Source organism: Vicugna pacos, chromosome 17 (assembly GCF_048564905.1).
Source record: "Vicugna pacos chromosome 17, VicPac4, whole genome shotgun sequence".
Lineage (NCBI taxonomy): Eukaryota > Metazoa > Chordata > Mammalia > Artiodactyla > Camelidae > Vicugna > Vicugna pacos.
The window spans coordinates 53,245,241-53,260,384 of record NC_133003.1 but is presented as its reverse complement, the minus strand read 5'-3'; the positions used below and the strand labels follow the sequence as shown (position 1 = coordinate 53,260,384).

Below are 15,144 nucleotides of genomic sequence, written 5' to 3'. Positions count from 1 at the left end.
ACAGCCACCCCACCTCCAGGGCCTCACACGTCAGGTGGCCTCAGGCTTCAGCAAAGACCAGGGCAACCAACAAAGCCACCCCCACAAGACAGGGCTGGAAGAACCAGTCAATCCTCAGGAGCCACGCCTGGTGGTCAGCTCAGCGTCCAGGATAGATGGCTTCTGGGGCACCAGTCACCCGTCCTGTACTTTTCCATCGTGAGCACCAGCATTAAAGCTGCGTGCAAAACCCTCTTCCAAGAATTTCTAGTTTTGTCAGGGGTGTAAGCACTGAGCTCTATGAGGAGGGCTCTGGTGTGGTACGCTAGCGTCTGGAAGGACGCGGCCCTTCTGAACGCCAGCCCCCGCACAGAGATCAGGAAATTACACCCGGAGTCTGCGTGTTTGCACATGCCTGTGTACACTGGTGTCTTTGCACCAGACTATCCCGAGCATGTGCAGGTACACGTGGAGTTTTTTTATTTGCTTCATCAATACGATACGTCAGTGGCATTACCTGGAGAATTCTCAGGTGTAAACATAACAGCACGTGACACAAAATCATTCCGAGCATCTCCAGGTGCCATAAAAAATAACTGTGTGCTCTTAACTCTGTGAGACAGCGACTCAGCCCCTGACCAAAAGCTTTAAAAATACCCGGATGCTGCAACCCAGTGAAGCTGGGAATCTATTCGTGGCAGGAAATAGCCTGAAAGAGCCCCAAATTGTTCTCTGTATAAAAATATTCATCTCTCTATGTGGCACCAAAACAAACATTTGACAACAATGTAAACGTCCCACAGAAGGGACTGCTTACAGCACAGCCTCTCGTTAAGAACACAGTTCAGCCGTTAAAAATACAATTTTATAATAAAACGGGGAGTGTTGCCTATCATGTTAAGTGGGGGGAAACACGACAGAAAATGGTTTTTTAGCTTTTGATGATAATAACACGGTCAACTATATATGGGGACATGAAAGGCTGCACAACTTTCTTCATTCTGAACCGATGCCTGCTAAGAGGGACTTGGGGAACAGACGGTAACTCAGACGTGAAAACTGCCCCTCGGGAGGGAAACAGCACAAGGTGCTGGCAGGAGGCACCAAGGGTGTGCGGCTCGCTCGGTGTCCCCCTCCTGTGGGCGTCCTCCCACCCAACAAAGGAAAGCCCAGCCTGGGCTCTGCGGCACCCCCCACCCCCACCCCGTGGCCCCAGGGCTCAGTGGGGCGTCCCCCGTCCCCGCCCGGGCCCCGGAAGCGCTTACTGATGTCCTCTGCGAAGACGATGCTGGTCAGGCGCGCGGGCTGGGACAGGCGGGCCTGCACCACCGCCTTCCGGGAGCACTGCTGCTCTCCTGGGCCCAGCGGCTCGATGCTGGCCACCTCCGGCCGGGTGGACGACCTGCGGCGAGAAGACGAGGATTCACTCTCTGGGACCGGAAGTCGGGGCTGCGGCCCCGACCCTCAGGACAGAGTGGGCCGTCTCCCCCGGCTTCAGACCCAGGGGAGGAGGGAGGCTGTGCCGAGGCCCCTCCAACAGGAGCACGACCTCCGGAGCGCGTGGACCTCCCCGCACGACCCACCGGGGGCCTCAAACATTGTCCTGGACTCTGGGGGACGCCTCCGGGTCCAGCAGTCGCCCGACAAGACGCGTCCGCAGAGTGGGAGGGAAGTGACTCTACCAGCGGGGGCACTGCCCGCGGCCCTGGAGAGGACGGCCGGCCGAGTACCCGCCTCCTGCGGCCCCAGCGGGCTCCACGCAACGCGGGGCTCCCCGACGGGGTGGGAACTAGAGCCCCGGCCGGCGCGCTCGGGGCCAGCGTCACGGCAAGGCGGAAGGTAAATGCACAGATGGGCCACGAAGTTCGTGAGATGGCTCCCCACGGAGTCCTGGGCTGGAGAACGCAGCAGACGGGAGGTTCCTCGTCTAGCACATGGTGGTAACGGCGGAGGGAGCCGGGCGCACAGAAGCGCGCGGCGGGCAGGGACCCTGGTGTCGTGGCACACGCTGCTCGCGGAGCTCCTCCAAGGGCGGCCCCCAGTGAACACTACCCAAAGACCTGGTGTTTCAGGCAGGGGCCTCAGGTCGGGAGCAGCCGGCAGCCCCAAGAACAGGGAGGCCAGTGCCATCTGAGGCCTGGGACTCAAGGAAATGGGGGCAGAGGTCAGGAGATGGGGCTGTGGAGGTCAGGGAGCACCAGAGGCCACAGTGAGGCACTCAGTTTTACTGAGGCCGATGACAAGCTACCGGACCCTCCTGAGCAGGCGAACATTCTCATCGGATTCTCACCTCACAGAGCAGAGCGCGGTGCTGTGCCCAGTGAGCTCGCGGTGGGAGGGACGCAGCGAAGGTGCATGCCCACCCCGCACGGGGTCCTTGCGGCCGCCCCTCCCGGTGCTTTGACTCACATCAGTGTCTCAGTTATTCAGAAGGAAACTGGCCATAACAACCTGGTGTTAAAAAACCAACGGTGTGAAACACACCCAAACTGACACCTCCATCCAAGTCGAGGTCGCGCGTTCCCGGGCCAGGGAGGCACAGCAGCCTCTCCGAGCACACCAAGGATGCTCGGTGACACTAACGCCGTGGGCACGCACCCAGAGACAGACCAAGGTCTCTACTCTGAGACCAGACCTCCCCTACGGTGAAGGAAAGACACGTGAGCCCCAGGGAAGTGCACTGCGGCCCCTCCCAGGGAGACGTCCTCTGAGAAAAGGGCATTTCGGCGACTCAGGGAGACAACAAAGGGACAGGAACACGCAGCCAGTGAAGAGGGGACACGCGCCTTGCAGCAGGCCATCACCTGCAGCAGCTCTGTTGCTCCAAGATCATTTCAAGGGGCGTCAGACATCCCCCAACATGTGCACGTGTGCACACACACACCTGACGTGGAAACGGGAACAAAACAGGAAAAGCACACAGATCGCAGCAGACCAAGGAGACAAACACGGCATCGCTCCAGGGACAGAGAAGAACCCGGTGAGTACACTGGTGTCTCAGGTTAGCGAGGTCCCGCACCGACGCTGATTTCCTCCTCTGCCCAGTGTTCCTGGCCTGGAAGGATGCTCACTCCAGGGGAAGCTGGCGGAAGGGTAGACACGAGCTTTCTGTATTATCTCTGCACCTTTCTAGAAATCTAAATTACTCCAAATTTTAAAAAAGTTTTTAAATGCCAGGGGGATGGAGGGATAAACGGCTCCAGCACAGAGAGTTTTTAGGGCAGTGAAACTACTCTGACAAGTCACTTCACCTTTGTCTACACTCGCAGAATGAACATCAACCATGAACCATGTAACGTGAACGATGGACGCTGGGTGGTAACACTGTGTCCGTGGAGGTTCATCGACTGTAACAAACGCACCACCTGGTGGGGATGTTCGGGGGGTGCTGGGGGGGCTGAAATTGCTGTAAATTCAGCTCAATTCTTTAATAAACCCAAAGTTGCTCTAAAAAATAAAGTCCATTTTAAAAAATAAGACAGTTCATCGATTGCAGCTCCTGCCTTTGAGAAACAGGGTGGTGTGTCGTGTTCAATGGCCCCTGGGAGGCAGGAATCTGGGCTCCCAGTCTGGGCTGTAAATCCCGCCCCACTGCCCCCCGCCCAGAACCTCAGGCTCCTCAGGGAGAAGACAGGGAGGACCAGCTCTCCCGGCGCTCCCTCGGGGCGGCGAGTTCATAGCAGGCAGAGTCCCAGTGAAGAAGTCAGTACGGACAAGGGCAGGATGCCCAAGCTCAAGTCCAAGAGGCCCCAAGTCCTCTGAAGCCCTCCTCCCACGCCCACGGCCGCCCCCTCGATGCCCACACCCTCGGAGCCTGGCCGGGAGCCCTGCACCCTCACGTGGTGCCTCCCAGGCTGCGGGGCTCGGACAGGTCCGGGACCGCCCCACGCCACCACGTCCAATAGAAATACTGAAACTCGCATTTGGAATTCCCCAATAGCCTCTTTAAAAAATAACAGGTGAAATTAAGTTACAGGCTTTATTTATTAGAGCAGTTTTAGGTTCCCAGCAGAACTGAGGGGAAGTAGGGAGCCATCCCACACCCCCTCCCCCCCACGCACAGCCCCCACCATCCACACCCCCCACCAGCGGTGCGCCTGTCATAGCTGACGGACCCACCGAGAGTCATCATTATCGCCCAGAAGCCATCGTGCGCACGAGGGCTCACTCTCGGGGCTGCACATTCAGGGGTTCAATTGTATGATGGCACGTGTCCACCACAGTAGTGTCCCACGGAGTAGCTTCCCTGCACTAAAAACCTCTGTGCTCTGCCAACACAGCCTTTTCTCAAGTCCATGTTTAAAAGCCATGTTAGAGGAAAATACACATATATTTAACCCAAACATCATCTTTCCGACACGTGGCCCCAGCGGCACTCCCGGTGCTCACAGTCGCATGTGGTGAGCAGCTGTAGGTCGCACCAGGCGGGCGAGCGGTACCCCAGTCCCCCCGGTTCTCCACTCCAGGGCACGGCTTCTCCCGCCAGGGCCTGGCTTGGGAGGCGGCAGGTGCTGAGGGCTCTCGGTGGCTCTTAAGAAAAAACACGTCTTCACACTCAGGGCAGATACACGGGCAGTTCATGCAGCCTGGAGATAAGACAGAGCTGCCAAAGCAGCTGCCTGAGAAGGAGGCACCCGCTCCACCCTCAGGCCAGCAGCCAGCTCCAGCCAGAAGGCGGGGCTCCCCGTGGGGGACGCAGCCTCCGCTCCAGCACCAGCCCGCAGGTACCTGTGCCTGCTCACCTGTGCTGATAGGGTCACGGGACCCAGACCCCCTCCTTACAGGGGAGCCAGGAGGGCTGCACAGCACCTCAAGTCAGACGCCCGTGCTGAGAAGGCTGGCGGCAGCTGGCAGACGGCCAGGACTGAGCCCCCCGGGGCACCCCCAACCCCTCGCCGGCTCCAGGGCCCGCACCTGCAGCTGCACGGCTCACTCCAACCCCCCACAGCGCGTTCAGGACAGTCCAGGGCAGAGTTTCCCTTATCAGCAGAGGCTTATTTTCCGTTATCTGACTCCTTCTGGGACATTCGGAGGCCAGGGTGCTTTGGCTGTGCCTCTAAGAGGCACAAAGCAAGCACAGAATCCTGCAACCATCTGGCTCTCCTTGGGCCTGGAGTCTGGTGTCCCTGACGCGGTGCAGTTCGGGAACACCCAGTGAAGAAGCACATTTGGTAGTGTGTGCCGGGGATTGCAGAGGGAAAGCTACCCACAGGACTCAAACGCCAAATGGAGGCTGCAGGGGTGAGAGCTGGGAGGGGCTGCGGCTTCCCCTGCAACGTGTGATTTCTCACCCCCAAAAGCCAGACGGGAAACAAATACCAAAACGGTCAACAGCGGCCGGTTCTGACGGTAGGAATACAGGTGTTCATTTTATTATCGTCCGTTTCTCTGTGTATCATTCTAACTTCTAAATAAAAGAACTTCCTGTCGAACACCGGATGCAACTTAGAGAGGGCTGCTGGGCCCTCATCCTCCAGGAAAGTAAACTGAGGTCAAAGGGAAGAGGGGGTGGGTTTAGGGCCCCTCTGAGGGCCAGGGCCAGGACCCAGGTGTTCCAAGCCCAAACCTGGACACTTTCTGCTGTTCGAGTCACCTCGTGGCCCCACAGAAGTGCTGTCTCCACACCCGCGGCTCTGGAAAAACCCGGCAGCTGCCCCAGAGATGGAGGCTGCCTCTCCGGGGGCTGGGAAGGGAAGCGCTGGCCACGCATGCGGTTCTGGAATGCCTCTGCCTCCAGGATCTTGAGGAGCACCTTCTCCGTGCAGGGAGGACGGGCCATTCTTCACACACATGATGGTTAATCGCCCGGCACCCCGAGCCCGGCGGAGAGACAGAGCAGGAGGAGGAGGGGACGGCAGGCGGGAGCACCTCACGTCTGGCCAACACTGACACAGCCAGAGGCGGCCGGCCCGAGACCCAGCAAGGGCGGCTGCCTCAGCCCAGACTTGAAGCTGTCAGGCAGGAGGAGCTCTCTCTAACCTGCAGGCGGGTCAGCCTCTTGTTCTATCGAGGCCTCAGCTGATGGGACGGGGCCACCCGCACACGGCAGGCCATCTGCTTCACTCAAAGTCCAACAATTTGAACGGGAATCGCTTTCAGAAACACCCTCAGACGCAGCCAGGATAATGTCTGAGTAACTGGGCACCTCATGGTCCAGCCAAGGTGACACATAAAATTCACCATCTCACTCCCTCAGGACACTGTTTTTAATAAAAGAGCAGTCCCTGGATACCTCTCGGTTGTCCCCAGTTTGAATGAACCACCACTCCTCACAAAGGGTGCGTGCTGCCAGTGTGCACACCTGCTGTTCGGTGCATCTCGGCAGGTGGTCAGCACGTCGGCCCCACTTCCTGCTCACCCCAAGGCCCACATGAGGAGCTCTGAGAGCTCTCCCCAGCCCCTGGCGCATTTGGCGATGGTGGCACGGCCTCACTCTCTGCCAGCAGCTGGGGGAAGGCGAAGGCCTGAGACAGCAGGGTGCTGCCACTCACCAGCTGTGTGCCCCTGAGCAAACACGTCAGCCTCTCGGGGCCTGTTTCCTCATCTGCACAACGGGAATAAAAACGGAACGCTGTGAAGGGTTGGGTGGAGTAGACAGGATACGGACGCAAAGCTCTAATCGCTGGGCCGCGCACAGGAAGCAGCTCAGGTGCAGGCCCAGGAAACAGGACGGGCGCCCAAACGAGGCCCCGCGGTGCTGGGTGAGAGTCTGATCACAACTTTGCTTTTTAAAGGAAGGAGGGCATATGGGTCCTTCTAGATTGTCACCATTGTGCCTGAGCTGTCCGTCCGCTTCCCTGAATGAAGCCTGACCCTGATCCCTGAGGTCACGCCCCGCCCCCGACTGCAGACATCCGCAGGGCCACCAGCAAAGACTCCAGCCCAAGCCCATGTGTCCCCCTGCTGGAGGGGTTCAGACCTGGCTTGTGTCCCTGCAGACTTGCCTAGGGCTCCGGGGCTGGAGCCATCAGCCTGCTCCCCTGGGGGCCCACCCGGCCGAGGCTGAGACCTAAGGACTGAGACCAGGCCCCCCATGCACTCTGGGGCTTTCAGCTTCACGAGTTGCAGAACAAGATTCCTGTTTTATTTAAACTCCTTTGGGTGGAATTTCCTGTCACCTACGGTCGGAAGAGACGAGACAAGTGAAATTTCATCCAAACGCTTTCACTTACTGCATGCTCATCATGTGTCAGGCGCATAACGAAACACATCACAAATATTTCATCTGCCCCCAACAGTCCTATCAAAACTTGCACTGGATACAGGAGGGAAGCCCTGCGTGGACGTTAGGTAACACGCCCAAGGTTACGTCTCTGGAAAACCAGGTCAGCCGGGCTGGCTCTAGACCCCTGGTCCAGACACGGCCCCGCCCTCCCCCTTGTGCTAAAGGCACCCAGACCGTTCAAAACGGAGCCAAGGCCTCCCCAGACCTGGGCTGTCCACAGGGGGGCCAGACCCCAGCAGCAGAAGTCTCCCCTCCTCCTCCATCACCCCCTGCCCCACATGCATCCTCAATGCTACTTCTTAACAAGTCATCGGCTTTCCTAACACACTCCTGAAGGGACGCCGGTAAAGCAGCCATGGATGAGAAGGGCGGGCACGTCTCCCTGTGCGTCCAGGACCGGGCTGGCTCTAGTCTGCCCCCTTGCTGTGAACGTGGCTCTGCCGCTAGCCGGCTGTGAGGCTCTGGCCGTGGCTCCCCATGGCTCCCCATTCATGCAGTGGGTAGTCATGCTCGCCAAGAAGGTATTTTGTTTCGGGGACTGAGTGGGGAATCACATGCGAAACAGGCAAAGCTGGTTCTGCCATTTGTTTCCCTCTGCCACCCCCACCTGCAACATTCAAAGTCCCTGCCTCTGGCCGCCCACAGGGGCGGCCGCCTGGACACCAGCTCATCCGCCAGCCCATCCCCACTTCTGGGCCCCTGTCTCTCCCCATCTGTTACATCCGAGTAACCCTTGCATCTTTCTTACTTTTTACTTCCAAGTGGATTCTTCTTTATTGAAAAGGTACTTCAAAAGGAAACCTTATATCACTAGTGTAAAAACTATAAAAAAATGAATCAAAACAATGTTACTAGATTGGGGGAGGGGGAGATACTGTTGCTGGCAAAGGAAACAGGCAGGTACTATAGGGTGTCAAGGAAACTAGAATGTGGGTGCAGGGGCTTGGGGAGGGGGGTTAGTGGCTCATGGGGATGGAGTTTCAGTTTGGGAAGATGAAAAGGTTCTGCAGATGGATGGTGGGGATGGTTACGAAACAGTGTGAGTGTGCTTAATGCTACTGAACTGGACGCTTAAAAATGCTTAAGTTGGTTAATTTTATGATCTGTAGATTTTACCAAAAAAATTTTTTAAAAGAAAAAATAGTAAACAGCATATCGGCATTTGAGGGTCTCTAGCAGGCTGGCTGTGAGCTTTGAAATTCCTACTGTCACACACTGGCTGTGTCTGGCGCTCTGGGAGCCTCGCCCCACTCCTCACAAGCAGGGGGCGAGGAACCCGGGGACGTGGAGGGTCAGGCCCGAAAGCAACAGTGGGAAATGGAGAAGTGACGGTTGTGCAAAGAAAGGGTGGGTGGGGGCAGAGGCAGGGCCTGCAGAGCGGAAGCCACCTCGAGGAGCAGAGCGGGGACCCGCAAAGGAAGCAGGAAGAACCCCCCACCCCAGGCAGGCCCATTCAGTGAACACACACTTCCGTGGCCCCCCTCTGTGGGTGTGCAGTGCGGGGGGCTGAGCGAGGCCCCAGCAGCCCCGCGGGACCCGGGAGGCAGGCAGCCGGCGGGCCGGGGTGCCGAGCGGAGAGCCAGGCCCAGGCTAACCTGCCAGCTCGGAGCCTGCAGCCCCTTCCCGTCTCCTGCCTGCGGCCCAGTCCCTGCAGACCTCTCCCACCTCACCTCCAGCCAACCCTCCCCCGGCACACGCGCCTCCTCGGCTCCCCTGCACTGGCGGGCCCTGCTCGGCCTGCTCAGCCCCAGCGAGGCTTCTCCTGACCGCACTGTCCACCCAGCAGCCCTGTCCCCGCACGCCGCTGTCCCAGACTCACTGTCACATGAAATGCAGCCACTTACTTCATCTCGGTTTATTACTCAACTCCCGCAGCCAACCCGAGCTCTAGGAACACAGGGCCTCATCGACTAGCTCAAGCCCCAGGACCCGGCTCATCAGAAGAGTCACAGGTATCCATTGCCAGCTGAGTCCCCAGCCCTCACCTGTGAGCCACCTGTGTTGATCAGGGCTTGTCCTGGGGCACCAGGCAGGACCCAGCTCTGCCCTGGCACTGCAGGGGCTTTGGCCTCTCTGCTCAAACGTCTAATGGCCAGAAATCGTGCCCAATAGGACCCTCGGCTGAGACGCCCACTGCCTGAGGCCCAGGGTGGAAGGAGGGAGGAGAGGGGTGCAGTAGGATACACAGGGCCCCCCACAGGGTGTCAGGGACAGCACTGCACAGCGGTAGGAAGGCTGAATGAAGGGGGTGCAGAATGGTGCAGCTCTGGTTAAATTGAAGCCACTCTTTAGGTTATCCCTACACGTTGCAAGTTTTTAATCTGCATTTCAGAGCCTGAATCTCCAGTTTCCCTCAGGTCCTGCTGCCTCACCTGTCCAGATTCCAGAATGTGCCCAGCCTCTGGTCCCGCAGGCTCTGAGCCGAAGGCAGCGGGGCCAGAGGGGGTCCGACCCCGCTCAGTGTGCAGAGGAGTTCCGAGGCCCCAGAGAAAACCCTTCACCTCACCCTTCCTCCCCAGCCTCACTCGGCCAAGGGCTGCAGGGTGATCGGGGACAGGCAGGGGGACCCTGGGATGCGCATGGCTTCAGACCTCCCCCAGTCATGGTCTGCAAGTAGGGACTGTGGGGTGAACTGAGCTGCCTGGCACTCAGCACACACGCCGAGGCTGAGCCCCACCGTGCCCCTGGGGGCCTGGGGAGCAGACAGGGCTCCTACCTGCCTCCCTGAGAATCTTTACACCTTTGACAAGAGGCACCAGGGCCGCGGTGAGGGAGGCACCCTGGTTCAGGACCAAGCCTGGCCAACGCATCAGGCAGCTCCACGGTGCCCCGGGGGGACATTCAGGCCCAGGACAGGAGGATGAGGCTTCCGGCTCCGCTTGGCACAGTGGGGCGTGCGGACGCCCTGTCAGATGCCCTTCACCAGGTAGGCCTGCCCTCCCCCACCCAGCTGGGGGGCCGCCGCTCACAGTTCACACCCATCACCTTCTTCACCCAAACACTTGGGCCAACAGGGGGCTTCACCCTGAGGCCTGGGAGGCCCCCCCCACCGGGGGGCAGCCAGTGGCTGGCTGACAGTGGGCGAAAAAATTCCAAAGCTTGTCCTGTGGCTTCTCAAGGGAGGGCAACCTGCAGTGCAGTTCCTTGCCCGGGGTCACAAGGGTCAGCCCAGGGCTAGACTCTCTGCCACCACATCCTGGCTCCCTCCCCTTCCCAGCAGAGCACCCTCTCACTAACCCCCTGCAACCAAACCCAGTCTCAGGTTCTACTTCTGGGAAGCAACCTACGACACTGAGTTTCTCCAAGACAGAGAATCCGGAACACCCTGGACTTCAACTCAGGGCGAAGCCTAAAGAGAGGACAGGACATCCACCCAGCAGGATGGCGCTCAGATGCCGAAGAAAACCGAAGATCACGCAGCAAGAGAGAGAAGCAGCCGGGCCTCCACATGCGCTGGCGGTTGGCAGAGAAGGAGGTTACCAACTGGCCGAAAGGCCAGGTTTGAGCTTCGAGGGGCAAAATAAGTGAGTAAAAGGAAAACAAAATGGTGACCGGCCATGTTAGGGTCAAAGGGTCATGGTACTTCTCTTCCTTTCCCTTCCGCCATCTCTATAGCGCCCTTTAGTACGCAAAGGGCACATTAAAGAGAAACTACCGAAAGACACTTTGGAGCACATTCAATAACAAAGTATCAGAAAGGAACCAGGAACTTGTCACACTACCAGCAATGCCGGGTATGAGAGGAGGGGCTCGCTCAGGCCCGGCACAGGAGCCAGAGGCCGAGACCCCTGGGGGAGGCGGGGAGCAGGGCAAAGGCGGCTCCGGCCCTCCCTGGGCTCTTGCTCAACTCGAGACCATCACTCTGCACAGCGTCCCACCCCACACTTCCGCTCTGAGGCTCAGGCTGAAACGTGGGCAGCTTTGACTAGAGGGCCTCTGTGGTTCCCCTGGCCTTAAAACTGCCCGATTTTTTGGTGCCATAAAATCGAGAAACAGGAAAAGTAAACGTAAAGCCACTGGCTCAGGCATGCAGTGATGCCAGTAAACTGGGAGCTTAGCTGCCAATTCAAGGGATGAGCAAAAATTTCCCCCAGGTCCAGGAGGTGTTTAATTTCCGCTGTTCTTCACCTCCCAGTCTTAACAATGAACTTGGGAGAAGAGGCTGTCTTCCTCCCAGGTGTACATGACTGCAGAGACAGAGCCGTCTGCATGCCCACTCTTAAACCCTCCGGAGAAGGCTCTTCAAAAAACTAAAGCAACACATGACTGAGCCAGGAACGGCCTACCAAAAATACAGAGCACACTTCCAATGCTTGATTGACAGAAGATTCTCCTGTGAAGTTAAAGGGGAAATCACAACCGCCAACGCCTCCTCCGAGACACTTAAGGTAAGCATCACACATTTGCAGAAACAAAAAAAAACAAAGAAAAAACCGTGGATCAAATTTAAAGCAAGTTATAAGGTACTTAGCACTCCTCTGCTGCATCAGAGATTAGGCATGTTTTTCCCCTTCCTCCTAGGAAGCTGTTCAAGTAAATTAAAATCCATCAGCTCTTCTCAGAAAAGAAAATGCACTTAGAAAAAAAGGCTGTTACTTCAAGAAAAAAAAAAAACAGCTTTAGATTCTCAGAGGAAGTAGCATACAAATCCATCCACAGGGGGCCGTCTGAAGCCAGCTGCTCAACAGCCAGCTTCCTTCCTTGCCCCCATGGTACCAAAGAACAGACCACTCCAACCAGAGAAGGAACACGATCTTCTGCAAAGTACCAACTAACAGCTGATGTCCTCGCACCAGACAGGGCCCTGGACAGGGATACAGAAAACTTAAGGCAAAGATCAGCCTCTGACATCAAGCCAGAAAAAATATGACCCTTCAGATGCTGAAGGCACTAAATCCAAAATGCACTGGGAAGAAAGTAAAAAGAAGGCACTAATGGACTTATCTACAAAACAGAAACAGGCTCACAGACACAGAAAACAAACATGGTTACTAGGGGGAGAAGGGGGCTGGGAAGGGATAAACTGGGAGTTCCAGATTTGCAAATACTAACTACTATATATAAAATAGGTAAACAACAAGTTCACACTGTATAGGACAGGGAACTATAGTCAACATCTTGTAATAACCTACAATGAAAAAGAATGTGAAAAGGCATATATGTACGTATATGCATGACTGGGACATTATGCTGTACACCAGAGATTCACACATTGTGAACTGACTAAACTTCAATTTAAAAAAAGTGCCTTTGGCTGACACGGCCTGTCCGTGTTTCAGGAAGTGGCCTTAGGGGAAAAAAACAGGTACTTGCAGTGCAAGCAAGGAAGAATGTGGCCTGAGCTCCGGGTACCAGGCTGCCTCTGTGCACAGGCTACTATCCCGACACACTGGAGGCACGCTCGGTTCTCTGCAATGTGGTCACACCTTGCTAAACGCTAACCAGCCATGAAACAGGGAACAAAAGGGAGGAGTAAGGGTGTAGCGTGCGTGGGGGGAGGACCCCTCCTTTTCACCTCTAGGGCGGGGGCGGTGAGGGGTGGCAGGGCCTCCACACACCCGGCGCTGCCTCCACCCTGCTGGGAGGGAACCTGCTGGGTGCGAGGCCCAGAGGCCGCTTCTTCTCCGTCCAAAGGATGGCGGGGCTGGACCACATCTCCCTGCCCAGCTACCTTGGGAAGTGGGGGTGGGGGGACCCCTAGTTTCCTTAGTTCCTGGAGGCCCCAGATCACAGCCCCCACAATGGGTGTAGAATTCCTGAGTTCTTCCAGGACACCAGGAATCGCGGCAACCTGGGGTGAGTCACCAACCACTACCTTGCATCTCTCGTCTGTAAAACGGGTTTCTCATCTGTTAAAAATCTAGACTTTCCTCTGAAAGACCTTTCATCAAAGGCTTGCGTTTCTTCCAAAGACGCTCAGCCGTATGACTGGACTCCCACACACACCTTCCCCGCTTCTCCCCACGCCCAGCTCCCACACCAGTCCGGCGCCACGGATGAGTCCCGACACCAGGCACGTTCGAGAAAGCAGCGTCTCCAGCCTGGGGCTCTGCAGGGCCCTGACCGCCTCTCCCGGAGCCTGGACGGGAAGGCGGTGAGACCACGCGGGGCCGCACGCAGGGCCCAGCAGCTCCGGGGCGACCCTCTCCCTCCCGCAGAAGGTCCTCCCTGAAGACCAGGGCCAGGCAGGCCCTCCGCCGCGCCGCGCCGCACGCCCTCCCGGAGTCCTGCGGGCCGATGGGCCCCCTCTGCCCGCCTGCGCGCCCACCGGCAGGCTCCCCTCCCGCCGGAGCGCCGCGGAGGCCCCGGCGGCGCCATGCGCAGTGAGGGCGACCCGCGCGCACGCCGCCCTGTCACGCGCGACCAGCCGCCCCGGCCGCGGCCGCCTGGCCGCCAACCCGGCGCCCGGAAGCGCGCGCCGGCGCACCTGCTGCGCGCCGGCCTGTCGGGGGCGCGCGGCTCCCAGCCTCCCCGCGCCGGCCCGGCCTGAAGGCCGCGCACCGCAGGCCCCGCCAGACCCGCCCTGGCCGTGCCCGGCCTCCTCCCCGCGCCCGCGCACCTGCGGCGCGCCCGAGGCCCGCCTCCCGCCCCTGCCCGGCGCCTCACCAGCGGTAGCAGCCCTCCGAGGCCTCCAGCGTGAAGTTCACGCGCGTAGCCCGCGTGAAGGGCAGCAGCACTTTGGGGATGTTGAGCTTGGCCGCCGGCGCGCTGGGGCCCAGCGCCAGCAGCCCCCAGAGCGCGAGCAGCAGTAGCCGCAGCCCCCGGCCCCGCGCTGCCATCCTCGCCGCGCTTCACCTCTCGCGACCCGGCGCTCGGCCGGCCGCGCGCTCCCCCTCGCGCCCTTCGTCCCCGCCCGCGCGCGCCCGGCCGGCAGGTGATAAGCGCGGGAGGGGGGACGGGGCGGGGCGAGGGCCGCGGCCTCGGGCCACTTCCTGGCCCCCCGCGAGGCCCGAGCGCGGGAACTGAGGGGGCTGGGCTCGCGGCGACCCCACCCCCGGCCCCGGGGCCCCGCGGGGCGGAGGGAGGGGCTGGGGCGCGCGCTCGAGCCCCCGTGGGCGGGGAAGCAGGGGGTGGAGCGCGCGCCCTCAGGGCATCCCTAGGACACGCGGGAAGCCCGGTACGGCTTTCTGGCCTCCACTCTCGTACCCCGCGGTTCGGTTTCAGACTCTCCGGCGGCGCTGCACCCGGATGTGGAGCCTCTCAGCCACCCCACAGTCGTTCATTCAGCTCTGCTCTGCGCCTCCTGCGAAGGAGCCCGGCCAGGGCCCAACAAACGAGTCTACTAGGCGCCCAAGACCTTAAGCAGGGGAGTCAACGCACAGAGGGACAGGCACCCAGCAAACCTGGAAGGCGGAGCGCCGGTGCCCCGGCCCAGGATTTCCAGAAGAGGGGCCCAAGCGACCTGCTGAAGCACTGAGGGCCCCGTGGGTGCTTCCTCCTCCCATCCTCGCCAGGGCGGCGTCTAGATCCCCAGTTGTCCAGGAGGAAACGCGGCGAGTTTGCCTGAAGACCACTCGGCCACGAAAGGCGACAAGGGGACTCTCCGATCCCAAAGCCCTTGTTCTCTGCACGGCACCCACTGTCTTCCGGAAGCCACAGGGAGGTTACCCGAAGGGCAGACTTAGGGCTCCAGCGCTGCCAGAGCGCACAGTGCCCTCGCCCCCGAGAGAACGTTCAGCACCACTGAATGCTGCGCGCGCAAATCTTGGCTCTTAAATTCAGCCTACAGGTTGTGCACTCGGGTCTGCAGTTGTCTTTGTCATGAATTACACGAGGGGGTGGGCTCGGCGGGTACCTGGTGCCCCAGTGCCCTTAAAATGTTAGTCTGCTGGGTGGAGGGACCGGCCTAGCGAGAGGGAAACCAGCGGGGTCAAGGCTAGAGCCCCAGCCAGTGGGAAGGGTCCTGGAAGTGCGCCCCGAATTGTAACCGCGGAGGCACG

The 15,144-nt window shown here is 59.2% G+C and overlaps 1 protein-coding gene across 2 annotated transcripts in view; it reads right to left on the bottom strand.

The window, feature by feature from the left end:
* The window catches only part of NUP210 (nucleoporin 210), an 88,944-nt gene extending 74,867 nt beyond the window's left edge, over nucleotides 1-14,077 (bottom strand). For both annotated transcript variants that reach the window (XM_072941945.1, XM_072941946.1), the window contains exons 1-2: nucleotides 13,811-14,077; nucleotides 1,245-1,381 (exon numbers count right to left, since the gene is read on the bottom strand). In XM_072941945.1, coding sequence (XP_072798046.1) covers nucleotides 1,245-1,381; nucleotides 13,811-13,983 — 310 coding nt within the window. In that variant the 5' untranslated portion in view covers nucleotides 13,984-14,077. The remainder of the gene's footprint in view (nucleotides 1-1,244; nucleotides 1,382-13,810) is intronic.
* Nucleotides 14,078-15,144: the final 1,067 nt, after the last annotated feature.